The 21,683-nt window shown below is 31.5% G+C and overlaps 3 protein-coding genes across 3 annotated transcripts in view; 1 reads left to right on the plus strand and 2 right to left on the minus strand.

Moving 5' to 3' along the window:
• The window catches only part of LOC111618790 (TBC1 domain family member 24-like), a 41,307-nt gene extending 40,526 nt beyond the window's left edge, over positions 1-781 (minus strand). Inside the window, exon 1 of the mRNA XM_023360360.1 lies at positions 681-781. The gene's annotated coding sequence lies outside the window, so the exon portion shown is untranslated. The remainder of the gene's footprint in view (positions 1-680) is intronic.
• A 10,837-nt stretch (positions 782-11,618) lies between these two features.
• On the minus strand, positions 11,619-12,851 carry LOC111618791. The gene has a single exon (XM_023360361.1). It carries the CDS (start codon positions 12,849-12,851, stop codon positions 11,619-11,621), a length of 1,233 nt encoding a protein of 410 aa, XP_023216129.1.
• Positions 12,852-14,602: 1,751 nt separating this feature from the next.
• The window catches only part of LOC111618792 (dedicator of cytokinesis protein 9-like), a 105,249-nt gene continuing 98,168 nt past the window's right edge, over positions 14,603-21,683 (plus strand). Inside the window, 1 exon segment of the mRNA XM_023360362.1 lies at positions 14,603-14,842. Coding sequence (XP_023216130.1) covers positions 14,744-14,842 — 99 coding nt within the window. The 5' untranslated portion in view covers positions 14,603-14,743.

The following is a 21,683-nucleotide window of genomic DNA, read 5'->3' on the forward strand; positions in this document are numbered from 1 at the left end:
ATGTATATATATGAACGTAAACAAAAGCAAATTAGGCAAGATTGCAGATGCGACGATTTTGGAAGGCCGTATCTAGAGAAGAGTCGCATATAGAGATACGGTTCCTTTGAAATTTTTCCTCCTATGCTCTTCAGCTCTGTTAAGACCCAACAGCATCATTCATATCTGCAATTGTACCCTTATTTGAATGTAAATTTTTAACAAAAATAGGAGTAATCAATTAATATGTATGTATGTATATGAACGTAAACAAAAGCAAATTAGGCAAGATTGCAGATGCGACGATTTCGGAGGGCCGTATCTAGCGAAGAGTCGCATATAGAGGTACGGTTCCTTGACTTTTTTGCTCCTACGAGCGTGCTCTAATGTCCCAACAATGTCACCCACATCTACAATTGTACCTTTATTTCAATGTATATTGTTGATATTGATTAATTTACAAAATGTATGAAGCAAGTACATTAATAAAAATGTATCTGTATATAAAATTCGATAAAATACATTTACACACAGACGTAACTACATAATATTTGGAATGTAAACAAAGCCAAATGATGCTTAGGGATTTACAAAGCATGATGATGATATTGATTAATTTACAAAATGTAATCGACAGATACGTCGACACACGTGTATTTATATACAGAAATTTAATTTAAGAAAAGAATTTTACATCTTACTTTTCTACATGACGCTTTCCATTTATGTTTACACAAAAGAACAGCTGTAACAAACCCATCCATCCAAATCCATTTTCATAATACTCGAAGGTGGAGTTGCAGTCTTTTATATAAGACAAACAAAGGCAATATAATCTACAGTAGTAGTTACAAGAAGGTTCTTCATCTTTCAGTCATGAATAATGAACAAATATAAGTTAGACAAAAAGCAAAACAAATATAAGGTTTGCACCTTCTTAATATGTCAAATGTCATAATTAATTTTGTACAGATGTAAATTATCAAAGCCTGCTTAACTACTATAAGGTTCACAATATTTTCGTTCTTAAATTACAAGTTTGACTTCACGAAATAGTGAAATCGTAACAGAATGTAGCATAAAATCATTTAATATACAATAAATTAATGTTAATTATTCAGCCAACTCATCTTAAGGAATTATAGGTTCTAAACTTAGCAAAATAATGAAATCTATCAGTTTATATTTGTTACAAAAATTTATTTACAGTTAAACTTAAAATTAAACTAAATTTCATATTACATAGTATTTATTTGATACATCATAATTAATCAAATTTTATTGACTTTAGTGGTACTGATTCCAATCAAAATATAACATTGGTTTAACATAAAGCTTTCAGACAATTGCACTGTACTTCTCAATTTACCTTTTATTATCTTTACATTAGAAAAGAATTGCTTGTTGGTGTAATTACAATCATCATGCTTAGATAAATTTTCAGAACTATATCAATGCTTTGGAAAGTATATTTCAGCTTATTATCTTTAATCTCTTTAATCTTTTGATATAAGTCTGATATTGCAATTTCCTTTTAGAAGTATTTTTAAGCTAGATTTGCATGACCTCATATTTGTTTCTAATCTGAGTTTCTTAACCTTTGTAGCTTTGTACTGTTTAGGGTGCAGATATTCTGATTGAAGCTGTAACTCATCTATATCCTTGCGATATTTAGAGATGAACTTCTTGATGATACATAACTTTGCAAAATGAAACAAAGCAATCTGGTAAGAACCAAGCAGTTGAAAAAGATTTTCATAATTTTTTACTTTTGTTAATACACTGCATTTAGAAAAGTCTAAGATTGGAATGTGTGTTTTATTCTGAATTTTTTGCTGCCAGTTAAGACAGCCTTGGCAGAATCACTAGCAAAGAGAACATTAATCACTGTAAACAGCCTTCTACTCGTCACTATAATCGGAGATCAATGACATTTTCTCTCTTGCTTTACATAATTATCAAATTTGTTTCTCTCCCTTCAATCTTGTACATAATCTTGTAATGAGTGGACATTCACAATGACAGATAAATGCGCACCTTTGTTTTATATAGTTTTGATTGTTCTACTGAAAACTTGGAGTATGTTATGCCAAAAGTTTGTTAAAATTGATGTCTTCAATTTAAGTATTTATTCAATAAACCTTGTTCTTTGTGCCTTGTGTCCTGCTTCTCTTCTGTGTTGGTAACTGTAGAATTAAGAGCAGATTTTACACCTTCCCATCTTTCATATAAAGTTGCAATTACATCTGTGTAGGCAATGAATGTCTGATAAGCTCTTCACAAGTTTCTGTTTTAGTCATGTGGAAGAAGTAAGGACGTGTCAGCAACGAAATGAAAATTTAAATAAGCAACAACTTTTCTGTAAGATTCTTCAATCATGCCTCCTATAAGATTTAGAAAGTGAATGTAAAGTTGAATCTTACTTTTACTACTTCTGTGGAAGGCCCCACCGCCATGTGGAGGTCCTGGGCTTGAGCCCATGCATAAAGATGACCCTTGAACTATTAACCATTTAATAAATGAAACTATTCTTCTTCAATGAGTAATTTTTTATAAAAATTCACAAATCTTAGCATTTTTGAATTTAATAATCATCTTTGAAGGGCTATAAATGTTTCAAAACAATAAAAAAAAAATTATCAAAAAATTCTTTATTACCATAAAATCCCNTTTAATAAATGAAAGAGATGTTCAGAAATGGATCGCTAACATGCCGTAATCTTCATGATCTTTGGTCTTATATGTAAATTTAATGTAATGAAATTATCTCACATTAAAATATCAGATAATAATTAACTACGTCATCATATTTTACATCTGTATTAATGTAATTCGTGCCATGCTTTTATGCTTTTTGAAAAAATCATAACAATACTTTATCCCCCGCTTTACGACCGCTCGCTTTACGACATACCCTTTCAATACATTGTGAGTCATTTTGGTGAACTATAATATTGCATAGTTAAAAATTGATATTTCCATGAAAAAAAAATCACAATATATGATTTTTAAACGTATTAAAACCCACTTTACGACGGCTCTCTTGACAGTTTTCAAGGTTTGGGTACCCACGAAGGCCCAAACTTCTCGATTGGAAGGCCAAATTGTTCATAAGTCGTGCGATCCAAAAATTGTATATTCTACATATACAAAGGTCTATTTCTATTATTTATGTGTAAATGTTTAAGAACCGTATTTGTCCCGCGGGTCCTAGAGGTACCACCGGTCTATCGTATTGCAGATCTATGCCAAACAGTTTCGGTCCACGAGGCAAATCTCATACTTGGATTCACAGATTCAACGTTATATTCTACGAGTTCATTTCGGTGCTACGAGGTTGGCAAGCCCATCATTTCCCACCCCACTTAGTTATATTGTTTCATAGAGATTCGCGCTTTTACAGCATAATTATTCATTGAGAACCGTCGTAAAGCGAACCATTGAATTCTTCATAATGGGGGACGTTCACAAATTACGTAATGATGATATATATATGAGTGGGCAGATATGCCGGTAATCGTCAAGATGTGTTATAAGGAGGTGGGACGTGAGAATGATCACAGAAACATTAGGTATTGCTAGAATCCTTGGGTAACAGAATGATTCATTTTTGTTTCCGAAGTGTTGCACGTCGAACCGTAATGTTATGTCACTGCTTTGTGCGTAATTAATGAAATAACGTAACGTAACTAACGTTCGATAATCCGTGCTGTGTACTAAGTATTCTTTAATTAATACAATTAAGGAGGGGAGCCAATATAGGATACGTGTTACGTAATTTTGAGGATGGATACGTGCAACGCGTTATAGAGGTTACACCTTAAGCTATGGATGCTTCAATAAAATTATTTATTTTAATTCGATGCCATATTTTTTGTATGTTTTAATGTATATTTTCAATATTAATCGGGCAAGATTCTATTCGGGAACCATTGGCATTGCTAGTACCAATATTAAACAATTTCCATGAAGAATTACTGAGTAAATCAAAAAAATCATTGACTTCAACGTTTTATTTCCTTTATAAAAAGTAGATAAGGACATTATCTTTCTTCTACATTTAAATTATCTAATCATGAATGGCGAAACTAAGATTTTGTTACATCACTCGGGTGTAATTCGGGGTAATCTGGGAGGATTATCTCAAAAGTTTGTTTGTTAAATTAAGGCAAGCAACACTTGGGCGATCTGCCTAGGGGCAGGGCTAGGATGCCTTCCGGGAGGTGTTTCTAAGGGAAACTGGCCCTTATTTAGGCGTTACAGATTTGGAGAAAACCTGGAAAACTCCACGTGGCCAGTCCGTGGAGTTTTCCAGGCGAAGAACGAACCCACAACCGAACTCCTAGTGTTCGGGGTACACTTGGCCACTGGTGGGCTTATCTTAAAAGTACAGTCAAAACAATGTAAAATTAACCGTCCCTTATATATACTCGCCAGACAAATCTTCTAGAATGTCCTCGATACATGTAGAAGGACACTTAGAGAACAAACTCGATGATCCTTCTTCTAGAACGATTTATAGTCACGTAGTATAAGGAATTGATCACAGATCATTCATTTTTTTTATAACAAGAAATGAGTTGATCAATAGTGAAAAAATCATTAATAGTGAATTTTTTAGTATAAATTTTATTTCTAAAATCTCTGGAAAAGATCCAACACCCACATCACTCCATCAGTACGTCACAGTTAATTATATATAGCAGACTCTTCCTTATGTCACTCCCATCTATACATCTGATAGGCCTGTGAATTTTCTATTAAGTTAACTTAGAAAACGTCACAATTAAGTGTTTTTTTTTTTTTATAATTTCCGGGAACATTTACACGTGGTAAATTAAAATTCGATTAACAACGGTTCCCATAATACAATAAAACCTTTTTAAAACGGAAACCAGAAAAATATTCGTTACCTTGCAAATTCCGGTTTACACAGGTTTTACTGTAATATTTTAGGAACAAATTAGGTCATGAAATCAAGTACAGTCGATCCCCCTATAACACTGTTGATTATTCCGTTTTATATGAATTCCATGTTGTACGAGTCATTTCGATTTTACAAATACATGAACTGTTCACAGCTCGGCACACACATATTTGTAAAATCTAAGTGACTCGTACAACATGGAATTCATATAAAACGGAATAATCAACAGTGTTATAGGGGGGTCGACTGTATTGTATTTGTATTTTAACAATATATTTAAAGTACAAGGAATGTTGTTTAACTTTTAAAATACTTTGCAAATTCATGCATTATTTTGAAATTTGTTGTTCACAGTTTAACTCTATCGCCAGGTCAAAGATATCGTAAGAATATGTAATACTTTATGTGATAAATTGATATATTTATTTTCTTATCATTTAAATAGTTAACAATTCTATTCAACTGTGTTTTTTGTTTATAATTCGTTATCAATATATAAATTCATAGCAGCATCTCTAAATTGAAAGTGTATTTAAGTAGGAAGTAGGCTAATTTCTTGAAAAATTATTTACATAAAACAACTTCAGAAGTTCAATTCTGTGCTATTCGTTAAATCCTCCAACTTGAGTTTATTTTAACAATAATTGTAATTATTAACTAATATTACTAGCAATAACAGTGAATAACTTATACAATAGTGGCTTATTAGCCTCTACTTTTATTTCCTGCGAATAATTTTAACTTTATACTGAATAATACTACACATAATTATCAACAAAAATTTATTTAATTGTAGCATTATATATAGGCCTACAATTACTACAGAAATTTTTATCGATCGTAAACCGAAGGTCTGCTGTCTTTCATTTAATGAAGACGTATAATAATCTCAAATTACGATTACACAATATACCGTAAGGAATTAATTTAACGTGTGTTTTACATCAAATTTAGTTTTGATATGTTTCTTATTAGCTCTTATTGATGCATTAAAAATTAAACAATGCAATAGGCTAAGTTCTAGGATAATATTCGTATATGGCAACGTGACACGGGGACCGTCTGTCGAAGGGGGACCACCCAGAAAAACTTTCTAAGGGATGTGGCACCTATTTAGATGGTGATCATTCTTATGACTGATATTTTATGCATAAGTTGATTTTTTACTCTCCCAATTCCACAGACCCCTGAAAACTTTCTAAAGGCTTCTTGACTTCTGGTTAAGAACCACTGGTCTAGTGGCTTCTAGAAAGTAATTAGCGATTAGCGACATTAGCCTACTGATAAAACAACAAACAACATTTAATCACGGGACTAATTAAACTTCTACAGAGATATACTTAGTTCTACACAAGGGCTATATATATATAAATTATACTTACAACTTACTGACATGAAAACATATAATACTTATAATAAACTAGATACAATGCTGGTTTCCGAATCCCATTCTGCACCACACACAAGCTATACGCTTGGGGTTTTCCGATAGGCTATTACTTGCCTCGTAAGCGAGGACTTTTAAGACCTATATAGAGACCAGTTTCCCACATTACTTTAGAACTTAATTTAGTCTTTTATCTTCTCGCCATTGCACACTCGCTCAATAATCTGAGAGAGCTCGCAGCTATAGCAACTAGATTCGAAATGCAAGAGTCGTCTACTCTCCGTACATTGAGACAATAACTCTGCGAGTCATCATTCATTTTACTCTCAGAAGTGATTCCGGAGATCTTCTCTTCCAGATGAAAACTAGGCTTTATCGGTAATTCAAATTTATCTTGGAATACAATACAAAATGTAAGTTATTCCAACAAACTCGCCTATTAGTCGAGAAAATTAATGTGAGAGATGAATCAGCAATGGATGGTCACTGTTTACATTCTTATTTACATTAGCATGACACGTGCCATTTGCCTTTGGAAAAATCTGGGCTCGAATCCTAATCGAATTTCCAGACATTTTCATGGATGTTCGCTCCTCATTGCAAATCTTATCGATTTATATTTATGTCTGTATGGGTGTCTGCAGAGGAGACACTTGCTCTACACTTGCTCTTCCCCATAATCGAGTAAAAAAATTCCACAAATTATAATGGTAAAAGTGATTGAAATACGTAACCTGACACTCTCGACCAATGGGACCCTTTTTTTGTATGAAAACTTAAAAACTTGTTTTTTTTTTTAATACCAGTAAAACAAAAAGACTAGTTTAAAATATTCACTGTAAAAATCCATTAAAAATAATGCAAAATACCAACGTATACAATGCAAATTATTTTTGAAATTATATATTATATAAATGAAAAATGACTTGCATATTTCAAAATTATTCTGACTTTTACTGTTTCTAAAAATAAAAATGTCTATAAATTTTCACTTTAATAAAATACCTATACATTTAATCTTATTAAATATTAATACTTTGGTTATCTCATCAAAAACACTATTACAAGAAAATCCTGAATTACACATTTATTTCATAAAAAAGTAAGGAAATCTCTGTTTTCAATCAAGTCTGCAGTTGGCAATATGGAAGCGTGCTGTCTGTCTGTTTGTATACGGCAACACAACACATAGGCGATCTGCCGAGAGGGAATTTTCTAAGAGAAATTGCCTCTATTTAAGTATTACAAACGTAAAGAAAACTCAGAAAACACGTAGCCAACCCGTTGACCATGCCCGAACCCACCGACCGAACTCCCAGTGTTCAGGGTACGAAGACCGCTCGACCACTTGATGAACCCTTACAATCAATCGTGTTCCTCGTCGAATAAAAAAAAATTCTATGGAGATTGGCTAAGCACTGCCAACGATAAATAAGCATAACCGATCTTTTTTCAAATACCAACGCTCTGCGGATCGTCTGTTCGAAATTTAAATTTAAATTAAACTCCACCAACACTACACGACCTGTGAACAAAACCGTATTATACGGATCAAATGTAACTTATAAAATTTAAACGTTTGTTCACGATCGATTAGTATTTAATGAATAATCAATATTACTCAACTGTATCTACTGTTCGACGTAAAAAAAATCTCATTTTCAGTCACTTACCTTATATTTGTTTGAATTATGGGAATAAATGTCAGATTTACTTCTAAAACATGAATATAAATTTATGTTTCTTTAATTATAAACAAATTTAATTGCATAATTAGCAAACTCGTCATGAGAGGGAACAACAAGATTATTTAATTCCTGTTTTGGAATTAAATAATCTTGGGAAGAAGAGTCAGGGGATAGATTGCAAGACGACGGAAGAGCTAGCCTCATAAAGGACGGCCGGAAGTTATAAGGTACACGAAGGGAGATAGAATGCCTTCTGGGAGGACTTTTATGGGAAGCTGGACCCTATTTAGGCGTCATTTACAAGGAGAAAACCCTAAGCTTCTAGCCTGTCCGATCGCGGCGCGAACCCACAACCGAACTCCCAGTGTTTAGGGTCTAGTCACCGCCACTATTTATGAGCGGAGACGGAGTCCGTTAGGCCACTGGTGGGCTAACGGGTTAATAATTGTTGCAGACAATTTAAATCTCACATAATGTTAAGTTAAAGAACTGTGCCGAAAACTTATTACATGCTAAAGAAATTAAATATACTGGCACCTCCTTTTAAGACCTATAAATTTACAATTCCACTCCGTTAACGGGCGGATGGCCGAGTGGTTAAAGTAGAAACCTTCCACTCTGGGGACCCGAGAACCATACCAGATGAGTAAAAAACCCCAGGAATTTCTGGGGGTTGGTCCTTCCTCACATATCGTACTCCTGATCCTCATCACTCGGTTTGGCCCACGTTATTAATGGTAAAATTAATTTAAAAACTTTTATATCAATTATTTTTTTATCTTAATACAAATAACAAGAGGATCGTTTTTATAGGAAGAAAGTAATCATATATACTTTATCCAAGCTTTCAGATTTTCTTGGTTATATAACAAAGAAAAAGTATGGCGATGGGTCAGAAAATGACCCCAAGGGTTTCACATTTTTGGACTCGGGGATCTTAAAACGTCGAAAAATACAACACTTATCAACAATGCTTTACGTAATATCCTATTTAAGAATAATCTTTTTGTACTTTTATAAGAAAGGTTTACACAGACAATTACTTTTTTTTTTAAATTCAAATATGGCAATTCGTCAAGTCTGTCCAAGGACACGTTCTACTTTAAATATCAAGTACATATTTAATTAATACACACAAATTATATTTTAAAAACTAGTCGTTTATGCCAAAGGCAAAACTAATTAAATTCGTTTTTAATTAATCAAAACACGTCTTGATTGATTTTATAATCTAAATAAACACAACAAATCTAATTGGAAAACCGTCGTTAAGCAAGCTTCGTCGTAAATCGAGCTTTAATTTCCCGTAGGCTCAATGTTGTAAATTGAGGTTATGTTCCTAGAAAGAATTTCAACTATATAATATTAAACATAAGTGACTAACAAAAATAGTTGACATTTTGTACAAACTGTGAAGACAGACAAACGAATACGATTCCATAAAACTTTTTAGAGTTATTGTAAGGTTGCCTACGGGGGGGTGGTCTCACATTATGTCTTTTTACTTTCATGTCTGTTATATAAAACAGAGAGAAAGTATGGCGATCGGTAAAAAAAACCTCCTCAAGATTTTTACATTTTGACTGGGGGGACTTTGAAACGTTGAGAAATGCAAAAAATTCGGATGTTTCTCGTGTGTTTTTTGGTTGTTAGTGTGTGGGGATTTTGTTCACTTGCTTTGAAGTGTAATAAATCCTGTACCTTTTATCGAAAACCTCTGAAATTCTGCAGAGAAATTTCTGTATTAGGAGCATGGATACTATTAAATTTTGATATTAAAAGGTCGAGAGGATGAGAAGATAGATGGGATCATATGACGTATCTCGTGTGGGATCGAACTTAATAAAAATCATACTTGGTATTGGCATTTACAAATTTTTTAAATATAACTCATATCTACCATTTTATAATAATTAATAATATAAAAAGTTTTTCAAATAAAATCGCATAACAGATGACTCATTATACAAATTTAACTTGTTTTGCTGGGAAAGTTATGCAACTCGTTACTGGATTTTTTACATATTTTTCGATTTTTTAAGACCTAGACAAAGTATTTTAAGCAATATTATAAAATAAAAAAATAAAGAATTATCTGATAAATGTATAATTGATACAAATTCTAGTAGTTTATATTGTAAATAATATATTATCTTTCTTTTAGAAAATATCGTGTAATTTTATAAATCATTTGAATATCTAATAATAGAAAGTACACGGTTCACGTACCATAAATTAATTCAAAATATCATTTTATTTGTAGTAGAGATTCCACTGAAATTCTACTAGATACTACGATATACAAATAATTCGTTACAATGCAGTCGACCCCCCCTAAAACACTGTTGATTATTCCAGGGGGGTCGACTGTTGATTATTATAGGGGGGTCGACTGTAATTTTATCACAGAATTTTGAAGTTTGAATTTTGAATTTTAAAGATGAGTTTTATAATTTTTTTAATGCTAATAACGAGTAAAATCTTCATTAAGTCCGACCATCATACGAGATATGTCACATGATCGTCTCTATCCCCCCACCCTCTTGACCTTTAACCACCAAAATTTAATAGCATTAATCCTTTTAATACTCAAACCTCCCCGCAAAATTTCAGAAATTTTTGACAAAAGGCACAGGAGTTATTAGACTTCAAAGTGATTGAACAAGACATTGCCTCCCACACACATACAGAAAAAATACAGAAAAAAATCCCTAACTTTTTTGTGTTTCTTGATGTTTCAAGGTTCCCCGAATACAAAATTATAAAAATTTTGGGGTCATTTTTGACTAATTGCCATACTTTCTTTCTGTTTTATTTAACAGCTGGTAAGGAAAAATAGGCATCTTCTATACTTTTTATACACTTCAATAGAAATTCTCCTTTCTTGTTTACCAAAAATCTAGGAAAGAAAAACAAATTAAGAATATTCTGAATGACAGTTATAATTCATTAGGACAGTAAAACAGAAACAAAAATCCCTAATCGATAAGAAAATAATTTGGATATTTTTCTTGTATTGATCTGAAATGAAGTTATATCAGATTATTGCTTTTAAATTATATAACTTTTGACTGTTATGAAATGCCATAGATTTTTATTAGCTTTTGGGAACTTCAGATACAATATAATTTGAACTATACTTCAAATTATACTGTATTTCAAACTACAAATATAATAGTATACAAGAAGTGAATATAAATATATTGTGACTGTGAGAAATTAAGAGTTTTATTTACGACGGTTTCCAGGAATCAATTAGGTCTTAAAAAAGTTCAACTTTATTCACTTTTGATATACAGTAAGTTACTGTAAATTGATAGTTAAGAACTAAATAATTATTTTCTAGATGTTTTACGAAATTATTTTAATTAAAGCATAAACATTAATATATTTTATAGATTAAATGATAAATATATTACAATTGTATTTAGAATTTTAAAAATTATATTTTGTAAACAAACACTTCACATTTTAAAGGGTTTTCTTTTACATATTGATGAAATACAATAAGTTTTAGCTGTCATTTGATCTTTCCTTACTACTAAAGTTCATTTTATCGCATTTAAAATTTAATATTATCATTCACAATTAAATTTCAATTCGGAAAAATGTAATTTTTTCTTCCTTATTGCACATATCATTCTGTAGCAGTTGCATTGTTAGTACTATTGACAGACTGATCTACTAAATGTTGTATAACCCTCATAGCTTGAGGATTCAATTGAATTACAATAACCACATAAGTAGTTAATGCTGCTGTAACCTGAAGGATAAAGCTTCTATTGATAGTGAAAAAATTCCATCCACTCAGTCCTATTGTAGGTGCTGTGAGGCGCGATATCAAAAACTGAGCCTCTAGTTTGTTATCCATATCGAGTCTTAAACGATGAAGTGTAAGATTATGCACAGTAGGAAGTGCTGCATGAGCTTCTAAAGATACACCAGATGCAGTGATACAAGTTCCTAAGAAACTTAACATGGAGTATAGAACTCTTAAACTAAAGTAAAATACATCGTTTTTTGCTTCATTCTTCAAAAGAGTTTCATCTGTGAACAGTTGAGTAATGTCTAAACATACTGTAACTAATAGAAACAGATACCAAAAGAAAACTATTTTACCAAATATGGTATCCACTTTAGCAACTATAGAACATAATTTCTCGTGGAAACTTCTAATGCTAGAGAAATCGGTTACAAGAATTGGTAGAGAATTGAGTTCGTTAATAATATTATTATGTTCTCGATAGGATTTTCTTAACAGAATACAAAACGACATAAACAGTATAGGAATAAATACAATGGCACCGTGAATAAAAAATATTTCCATACTCCATATTACAGAAACGAAGACGTAAATGGCCGTAGTCGATAAATTATTCGGAACGATCCCAAAGAAAATAGATTGAAAATGATGTTCTGGCATATTATCTAATATAAGCAACATAGAAATCCAACGAAGAAGTATATATACCCATCCAATCGTAGTTAAAATTAATATTTGATGACTTACCGAACGTAAATTTTGTTGTTTCCATGCAAGATTTTGCAATGTATTATCCAATTGGTCCAAAACTCGCGACATATTTGAAACATCGTGAGCAAGAAAAGCCGATGCTAAACAAGCGCTGATAGTTGCCAAAATGACTGCTATCTGATCCAATAAATGAGTTGGAGATAATCCTAAAATAACAGAAGTCAATTCTTGTCCTAGATAAAGAAAACGAAATAACATAATACTCAAACTCCATATTCCATCGCTATATCTACAGAACCAAATATCTTTAGGTACGTGAACTCCGACAATTCTTAAAGATAATAGAACAGGTTTTAATGTAGAAGAATATAAAGTCTTAGTCCTTTTATCTTTCATCTTGGTTATTATACTATTTTGATTACGATTCTGTAGAGAGAAACGATACATGACTGTCTGTTTGGTAACGTATTAACTTCTGCAATATATTTCCAATCCATTAAGAAGAGAACTCCTAAAAGTATTTACTTTGCATCTTCGTTTAGAAAAATAAAACAAGAGTATTGACTGTATTTAATGTATACTCAATCGATCAATTCGGAAAATCGAAAATGTTTGTTTTAATCTTTCTCTTTAATTGAAAAGTTATTTATAACTTACATTTTCGCTAAATTAATTCTTGAAATGTCCTTCTACTTAGAAGATGTAGTACTTCTGTTTGTCTTGTACAAGTCCACCCCCCTCCCCTATAAAACTGTTGATAATTCCGTTTTATATGAATTCCACGTTGTACGAGTCACTTAGATTTTACAAATACGTGAGCCATTTACAGCCCGGCACACGTATTTGTAAAATCTAAGTGACTCGTACAACGTGGAATTTATATAAAACGGAATTATCAACAGTGTTATAAGGGGATATAAAAAATTAAATTGTTACAATCTTCATTTTTTACGGTAAACTTTACAAAATTCTGTATCTAATTATTAGGAACAATGACCCAAATTTTTAAATTTCAAAATAACTTTTTTCTATACAAAAGATTTCTCATTTACACACTTTTCTATAGCCGTAATGAACTAAGTTACGCCCTTCATTGTTTAGCATTACGTAACTTCGCTCGTATAAAAGATAAAGTGTAATTTAACCAATAGTAAAATTGATAACATTTTAAATTGCTTTTTGAAATTTTGTATTATAAGATTTGATTTGTGTTAAATGAATTTTTCAGTGATTAACCCATACAAATACGCGTTGACATTCATTTAAAATTCGTAAATTATTATTATTTTTTTTAGTAAAATTAAGCTTTATTTTTAAAGTAAATGATGCGTTATAATAAAATTAAAATAATATATATAAATTAATGCAATATTACATAGTTTATTAAGTTACTGAAGGACTGAACTTGAAACAAAAGGACCCGGGTTTCCTATTTAGAAATGAAGTATTAGCGGGTTTAAATAAAAATAGATTAAATTAAATTTTAAGAAAAAAATTATGTAAACCTTAATTTTAATTTAATTTACTCAAAGAATTTTATAATTTATTACAATTAAATTCAAAATAGGTTATATTTGTAGGCCGGATGGTCGAGCGATCAAGGTGGTAGCCTACCGCTCTGAAGGACCCGGGTTCGTAATCCGGACTGATTGAAAAATCCCCAGGGGGTTGTCCGTCCGGGTATGTCGTGCCCCTCCCTCATTCCCCGGCCGCCACATTATGGGCCTACTAAAAGAGGCCCTCTTAGTGTCTATAGGGCGGAAAGAGTAAAAAAAAAATATATAGATTACGCAAATAAAAATTTTAATTTATTCGCTGATTCCAGAAATCAATAAATAATATCCACAGGATAAAAAAACACAAAAAGAAAATAACATTTCGATTAAAATAATAAGTATTTTTAATTAAAATAACAACATCCGTTACACTTTTTCGTATACAATCGACAAACAGCCGATTACACTACCGTATCAAACTACAATATTCTCTTCAAGGTTAAATTTTATATACCGTAAATAATAATAATAATAATAATAAGCAATTATTTCTTTTCGTAATTCAATTCCGTAATATTTTACGGTAGAAAAACGTTACAAGTTCGATCCCATTAAGGTCAATGCGAATTTATTTCCAATTTCAGACGAGAGGGGGCGTCGTAGACGTCAGTGAGAAAATGGTGGAAGTTAGGTTGCATTTCAATTATGTACTGTGTCATTAAGTGGTTTGTTGATTATTATAGGAGTTATGATTCGTGTTTTTAAGATGCTGAGAAGGCATTTTACTACTTGATGGCCGAAAGAAAGTTTACAAGAGGCTTGAATAAGCCCGGTTCCGCTGCTCAGGTCAGAGAGACTGTATCTCAGGCAGTTAGAGAAACCACTGTTTGGGTGAGTTACATTTGTTTACATGCAGAGAATCCATGTTTAGTTTATAAGTTAATATACGATCGAGATATTATCAATAAATCTCTCGACAGTACACTTATACACATATAAACTACACTTTACCAAGAAAATTGAGTTTATTCACATTATTAAATGATATTTCAATATATATACGTTATTATATAATCACCCAATAGAGTATAATGTGGGGAAGAATCTCCTCACATTATACTCTATGACATGCATTAAAAGACACAGTCTTACTTGCTTTTAAACTGATTTATTCAGTGTTGTATGAAATATATACTGTCATATACACACTATTATGATTGCCTGTTCTAGGAAGGAATCATTAAACAATGGCCCATTTGAACTATCTCAAATAGGATGTGATGAATGGCACTTCCTTCTAATTAGGTTCGGGATGAAATTTAACTCGAATAAGCGTTTTATTGTTTAAAAACTAGTTTAAATTTCGGTCCGATCTGTTTTCTTTTCTTCTTTTCTTTAGTCGACTACGGTAAAAATTATCGGCCTTTTAGGAATAAGATTTAATTATTTTCGAGTGACCCGTTATCTTCGAAATAAACTAAAGAATAAATAAATGAGCTATCGTATTTAAATTAATGAACGGTAAGTATTAAATATAAATACGACAAATAGTTATCGGATTAAATTGGATTATCGTACCGCTATTATTATTAATTCAATTACTGTATAAATATTTTGGTACTATAGATAGGTGTTAGGTGCCATCTCTTATTAAATTTAATAATTATAATTAAATTAATATTTAATAAAATAATTTAGAATCAACCCGGAGTGGGACTCGAACCCACAACTCCCACTTACTGTACGGATGTGTTGCCGGTTACGCTACCCAATTCTCTGTCCGAACTTCCCTTCCAGACGTATTTAATGAAGATATACTAAATAAGATTACTAAAATGTTGAGCTTTGGGGTGTTTACATATAAATATGTAATGCAAACTAAAGCTGAAATCATGTTACTGAATAAAAGTCTAAATGTCAGGTTATATTATAGTTAATTTAGCCATTATATACTTTTTTTTTCCCCTAAAAGTGTCATTTTTAAAATAAGAATATATGTCCAGGATTTTAATAAATGAGAATAAAATGCTGACATTTTTTGTCTATTTAAAATAATTTTATAACACTGCCAGTCAGGTTGCCACACATACCATAATTTTTCAATTGTTTTTATATTAAAATCGTGTTGTAATAATACCTAATTATACTGTAATTTCAGAAATTAAAAAACCATGCTTATTTCTTAGATCAGCATTACAATAAATGTTAAAATAGCGAACACAACTTAAATAACAACTCTGGCTTCCATGTTTTTCTTATTATTATTCTATTAAATCTTTATAATAAGCTAAAATTTTGCATGACTTGTGTATTGTATTAGCAATAAAATAATGTTTATTACATCTGTTATTTTGATGCTAAATTAAGAATTACTAAAAATGTTTCTATTTTTATCATACATTTTGTGTATTTTTGATGTCTACTCTCTATATATAAAATACTTAGCTTAGGGTCATTGTGACATGTTTTCTGTCATGAAAAAAAAATAGAAATAGCAGCACTATAGAATTGATGAATTGTCATGAAATTTTTGAATAAGTGGATGTGGAAATAAGTGAGTGAGTGACGTCCCTAGTATCATATTTATGTAAATTTTGAAAAGTTGGCCTAATTTTATTCTGTTATATCAGCTAGTAATAGCAATTTTGAATGAATATTCTCATTCATACTGTTACTGTAAACCAAAAAGGTCTAGTACAGAGGTCGATATGACGTTGAGAGGGGTCAATAGAAAGAAGTTAATTAAAAATCACTAATATAATAAATAACTAAATATAATCCATTTGTTCAAACTCACAGTTAAAAGTTGAGAAATTCTCGAAGGGGTCAACTGTCAAAAAAGTTTGGGGACCCCTGGTCTAGTACCACCTAAAAAAATATGATTTGTGGACAATTTCACATACAAATGCATAATAAAGAGCAACTTTTGAATGGATTTGGATCTTCAAAAAAGTATTTATAATTAAAGGAATAATTAATTAATGATCGAAGACAAGTCTGTCCAAAAGGGACCAGACTTGTCTTCGAGGATTAATAATAATCTAGCCATCGGACGGAAAAATCAAAAATAAAGGAATAATGTTTTAGAAATGAAAGTATAACTATAATCACAAAGTTTGTCATGCATTTTTGTAATAAAAACTGTTTAGAGTTAACATTTTTTAAATTTTGTAGCTTTAATTTAATACTATTGTCACAATTTATCATCAGTCTGGTTTTACCAGTGGTGTAACTACTGTTAAGCTTGGTTAATTGACACCAAAGGGTTCATGACATAAGGGAGCCCATACCAAGTTCTGGGTACTGAGACCTGTATAATAAAAAAAAATATGAGAATTTTTTATTATACAGAGTTATACACTTAAACATATATTCAGGGGCAAAAGAAATCTTTCCAGTATAGGTTAGGCTAGATTAGATTACGTTAGGTTGCGGACTGCAGCAGACACAAATACCACTAGATATTATGCCTCTATGATATGCATCCATTTCACTGCTATATGCAACCAGCACAACATGCAGAGAATGCCATACAGCAGAGTGGTGCATATGATGTTAAATTTACAGTATGATGAACCACAACTTCAGCATATTTTATGGACTGATGGGCACTGTTTTTCCAGAATGGACTGTATCTTTTTCACAATGTGCATCACTGAGAAGAGATGCTCCACAATGCGTGCAAATATGCAAAATTAATTGCATTTTACCCTAAATCTTTGGTGTGGAGTTTGGGTCAGCTTATTGGTCTCTATTCATTGATACTGATCCTGAATTGTGACTAATATCTGAACATCCTAAACATAACAGTGGATGAATGGCTCATTGCCATTGGTACAACTACAGTAGGTTTGATATCAACATGATTGTGTGTCAACTCATTTCTGGTCAAACATGCATCAGTGGCTCGCATAATGGTTTGGCAACCACTGGATAGACCAACATGGCTCTGTTCTGTATCATCCACATTCTTCAGACTTGACCTCTGTTTTTTTTTTCTGTTGGTCACATTAGTTTATATATATCCAGCAGCAGCACATGATATTGGCAAACTAGAAAGACATATGATCGGCCTGTGAAACAGTGACAATAAGTATGCTAAGCGTCATCCATAATGTCATACTCAACTATCTACAGGTTTGTATTGCTACCAAAGGAAGTTGTTTTAAACATGTTTACCAAAGGAAGTTGTTTTGAACATGTCTCACAAAATAAAGCTCACTTTATTGTATCAATTTCTTGCAATGTTGTCTTTATTCTTTACAGTCAGAGATTATTTTATGTTATATTAATTAAATTGTTTTAAATTGATTCCCGTTGGTTGTTTCAGTGTAGAACAAGCATGCACCACAAACATACACTCGTGCATTGCTGGAAAGATCTCTCTTGCCACTAGATAAATATTTAAGTGGACATGCTGTATCAGAAAAATATTAATATTTTTTGTGTTTTTTCTGACTATGGACAATTAACTTTCAGAATGCATTTCAGACGTAATGCATTCTGAAAATAAAATAGTGTTTTTTAAATCTAATTTGATGTCCTGTGGTGGTGTAATAAGTCTAGCAGTTAAGTAAAGCTATTCATAAGACTAGACAAGAAGCGTATCATAGTATTCAACTCTAAACTGGTCAACACAGCTTTGCTTTTACAGTAGCACATTTTTGGTACAATAATACCTTGACTTACACGAACCCGGAGTTACGCGATTTTCAAATCTCTTCAATTCGTCTTTTGTTTGAGCGCCACACAACTCTTGATTACTCACTCCCCCCCACACTATTGTTCGGCTTACATGTTTGTGGAATCGACATATACCTACAATTTATTTTGTTTTTTTTATTTCTGTGTTTGTCATATCTACGGAGACTTGAGAGACTCTACTATGTCATCTAAACAAAGTAGAACTGATTTCTTCTGCATCAAACAAGAAAATAAAAACTTTATCTTTGGAATGTAAAGTTAACATTATTAAAGACTTTGACACAAAAATGAAAATTTGTGAATTGGCAAAGAAGTTTGATCTACCAGAATCGACAGTCAAAACAATTATAAAAGGTAAAGAAAAAATTCTCAAAGCTGTAAAAAATGCTCAATCTTTAAATTCAAGCATAATTCGTAAATGTCACAGTATTATCCCTGAGATGGAAACAATGTTAAAATTATGGTGTGATAATTGAGTAAATGTGAAAAATTGTATAATAATATAATTTGTCATACATATATGTTATCTAAGATTTTATTAAACATTTTTTTCTAAATTATTGTNTTTCAGTGTAGAACAAGCATGCACCACAAACATACACTCGTGCATTGCTGGAAAGATCTCTCTTGCCACTAGATAAATATTTAAGTGGACATGCTGTATCAGAAAAATATTAATATTTTTTGTGTTTTTTCTGACTATGGACAATTAACTTTCAGAATGCATTTCAGACGTAATGCATTCTGAAAATAAAATAGTGTTTTTTAAATCTAATTTGACGTCCTGTGGTGGTGTAATAAGTCTAGCAGTTAAGTAAAGCTATTCATAAGACTAGACAAGAAGCGTATCATAGTATTCAACTCTAAACTGGTCAACACAGCTTTGCTTTTACAGTAGCACATTTTTGGTACAATAATACCTTGACTTACACGAACCCGGAGTTACGCGATTTTCAAATCTCTTCAATTCGTCTTTTGTTTGAGCGCCACACAACTCTTGATTACTCACTCCCCCCCACACTATTGTTCGGCTTACATGTTTGCGGAATCGACATATACCTACAATTTATTTTGTTTTTTTTATTTCTGTGTTTGTCATATCTACGGAGACTTGAGAGACTCTACTATGTCATCTAAACAAAGTAGAACTGATTTCTTCTGCATCAAACAAGAAAATAAAAACTTTATCTTTGGAATGTAAAGTTAACATTATTAAAGACTTTGACACAAAAATGAAAATTTGTGAATTGGCAAAGAAGTTTGATCTACCAGAATCGACAGTCAAAACAATTATAAAAGGTAAAGAAAAAATTCTCAAAGCTGTAAAAAATGCTCAATCTTTAAATTCAAGCATAATTCGTAAATGTCACAGTATTATCCCTGAGATGGAAACAATGTTAAAATTATGGTGTGATAATTGAGTAAATGTGAAAAATTGTATAATAATATAATTTGTCATACATATATGTTATCTAAGATTTTATTAAACATTTTTTTCTAAATTATTGTTTTCTTTAGTCTCCGGCCCCAATTAAAAATTAATTGTATGTATTTATATGCAAAATTATACCCCGACTTACGCGAATTCAATTTACGCGGTTANTGTATTATCTAAGATTTTATTAAACATTTTTTTCTAAATTATTGTTTTCTTTAGTCTCCGGCCCCAATTAAAAATTAATTGTATGTATTTATATGCAAAATTATACCCCGACTTACGCGAATTCAATTTACGCGGTTATTGCTCGGTCTCACCTATCGCGTAAGTTCGGGGTATTACTGTATCATCTTATCCACAGAATATCCTTTTTTCTCTTATCTCATAAAATACAGCCGAGTTTTGGGATTGCAAGATTGGGTGATACGTAGCAGATTGTGATATTTGTAGGGCTTTAGGTTACTAGATTTGGGCTATATTTTGAAGAATTCTGCTTTACTTTTTTACAAAACCTATCTGGCAACCTGTGAGGTTCTTATTAGACATGTATTGTTTACCTGCAGTTTATTTATATTATTATTACAGTAATTATTATTAATTAATGAAAATACCATATGTACATAGTACAGTGGTACCTCAGGATACGAAATTAATCCGTTCCGAAACTGAGATCATATCATGAAAATGTCATAAGGTGAATCATCTTTTCCCATACGATTACATGTAAAATCAAATAATTCGTTTCAACGCGAAAAACATACTCAAATTAAAGCCAAGTAATACATTAAAAAAATAACTGTAGTAAGAAAAACAAATGAAAAATGCGAACTAATGTAACGTCGTATGGTGAGTTTTTGTTCGTATCGTGGAGCAAAAATATGTTCGAANTTTATATTATTATTACAGTAATTATTATTAATTAATGAAAATACCATATGTACATAGTACAGTGGTACCTCAGGATACGAAATTAATCCGTTCCGAAACTGAGATCATATCATGAAAATGTCATAAGGTGAATCATTTTTTCCCATACGATTACATGTAAAACCAAATAATTCATTCCAACACAAAAAACACACTCAAAGTAAAGCTAAGTAGTACATTAAAAAAAAATAACTATAGTAAGGAAAACACTGAAAAATGCAGTTTGTAGTTGTAAATGGTAAATAACCATAATAGAATAATAATCGATAAAAAAAATGTAGTTTTATTTGCACTTTACCTTTGAGGATAGACGACGGTGGAGGTGTAAACTGGTGGCGGAAGAGAGGGAGAAGGGAAATGATACTAAAACTTAACTTACATAACATAATGTAACGATAACTTAAAAATAACTTAGAAAAGATTAAAAAAATTAGTGTTGTTTTATATTTTCTTTTTTTTTTTTATTTTTATTCACTGCTTTTTGCTTTCTTTCCTTCACTTCCACCAGCACTTTCACTGGATAGAGGTCGCTTGGTAAAATATCTATCCAAAGAGGTTTGGCTTTGCCTACTTTTTAAAATGTTTGTAAAATGACTTAGGCAAATGTCATTACTCCGAGCAGCAATACGGCCAGTGTGAACCTTTTCGGGATGTTTCTTTTCA

The sequence above is a fragment of the Centruroides sculpturatus genome, unplaced genomic scaffold (genome assembly GCF_000671375.1).
Source record: "Centruroides sculpturatus isolate CEXI.00-Female unplaced genomic scaffold, Cexi_2.0 scaffold13, whole genome shotgun sequence".
NCBI classification, from domain to species: Eukaryota; Metazoa; Arthropoda; class Arachnida; order Scorpiones; family Buthidae; genus Centruroides; species Centruroides sculpturatus.

Excerpts from the sequence above, each read along its gene's own strand:
- LOC111618791 (XM_023360361.1), bottom strand. The coding sequence starts at position 12,851 with ATGAAAGATAAAAGGACTAAGACTTTATATTCTTCTACATTAAAACCT.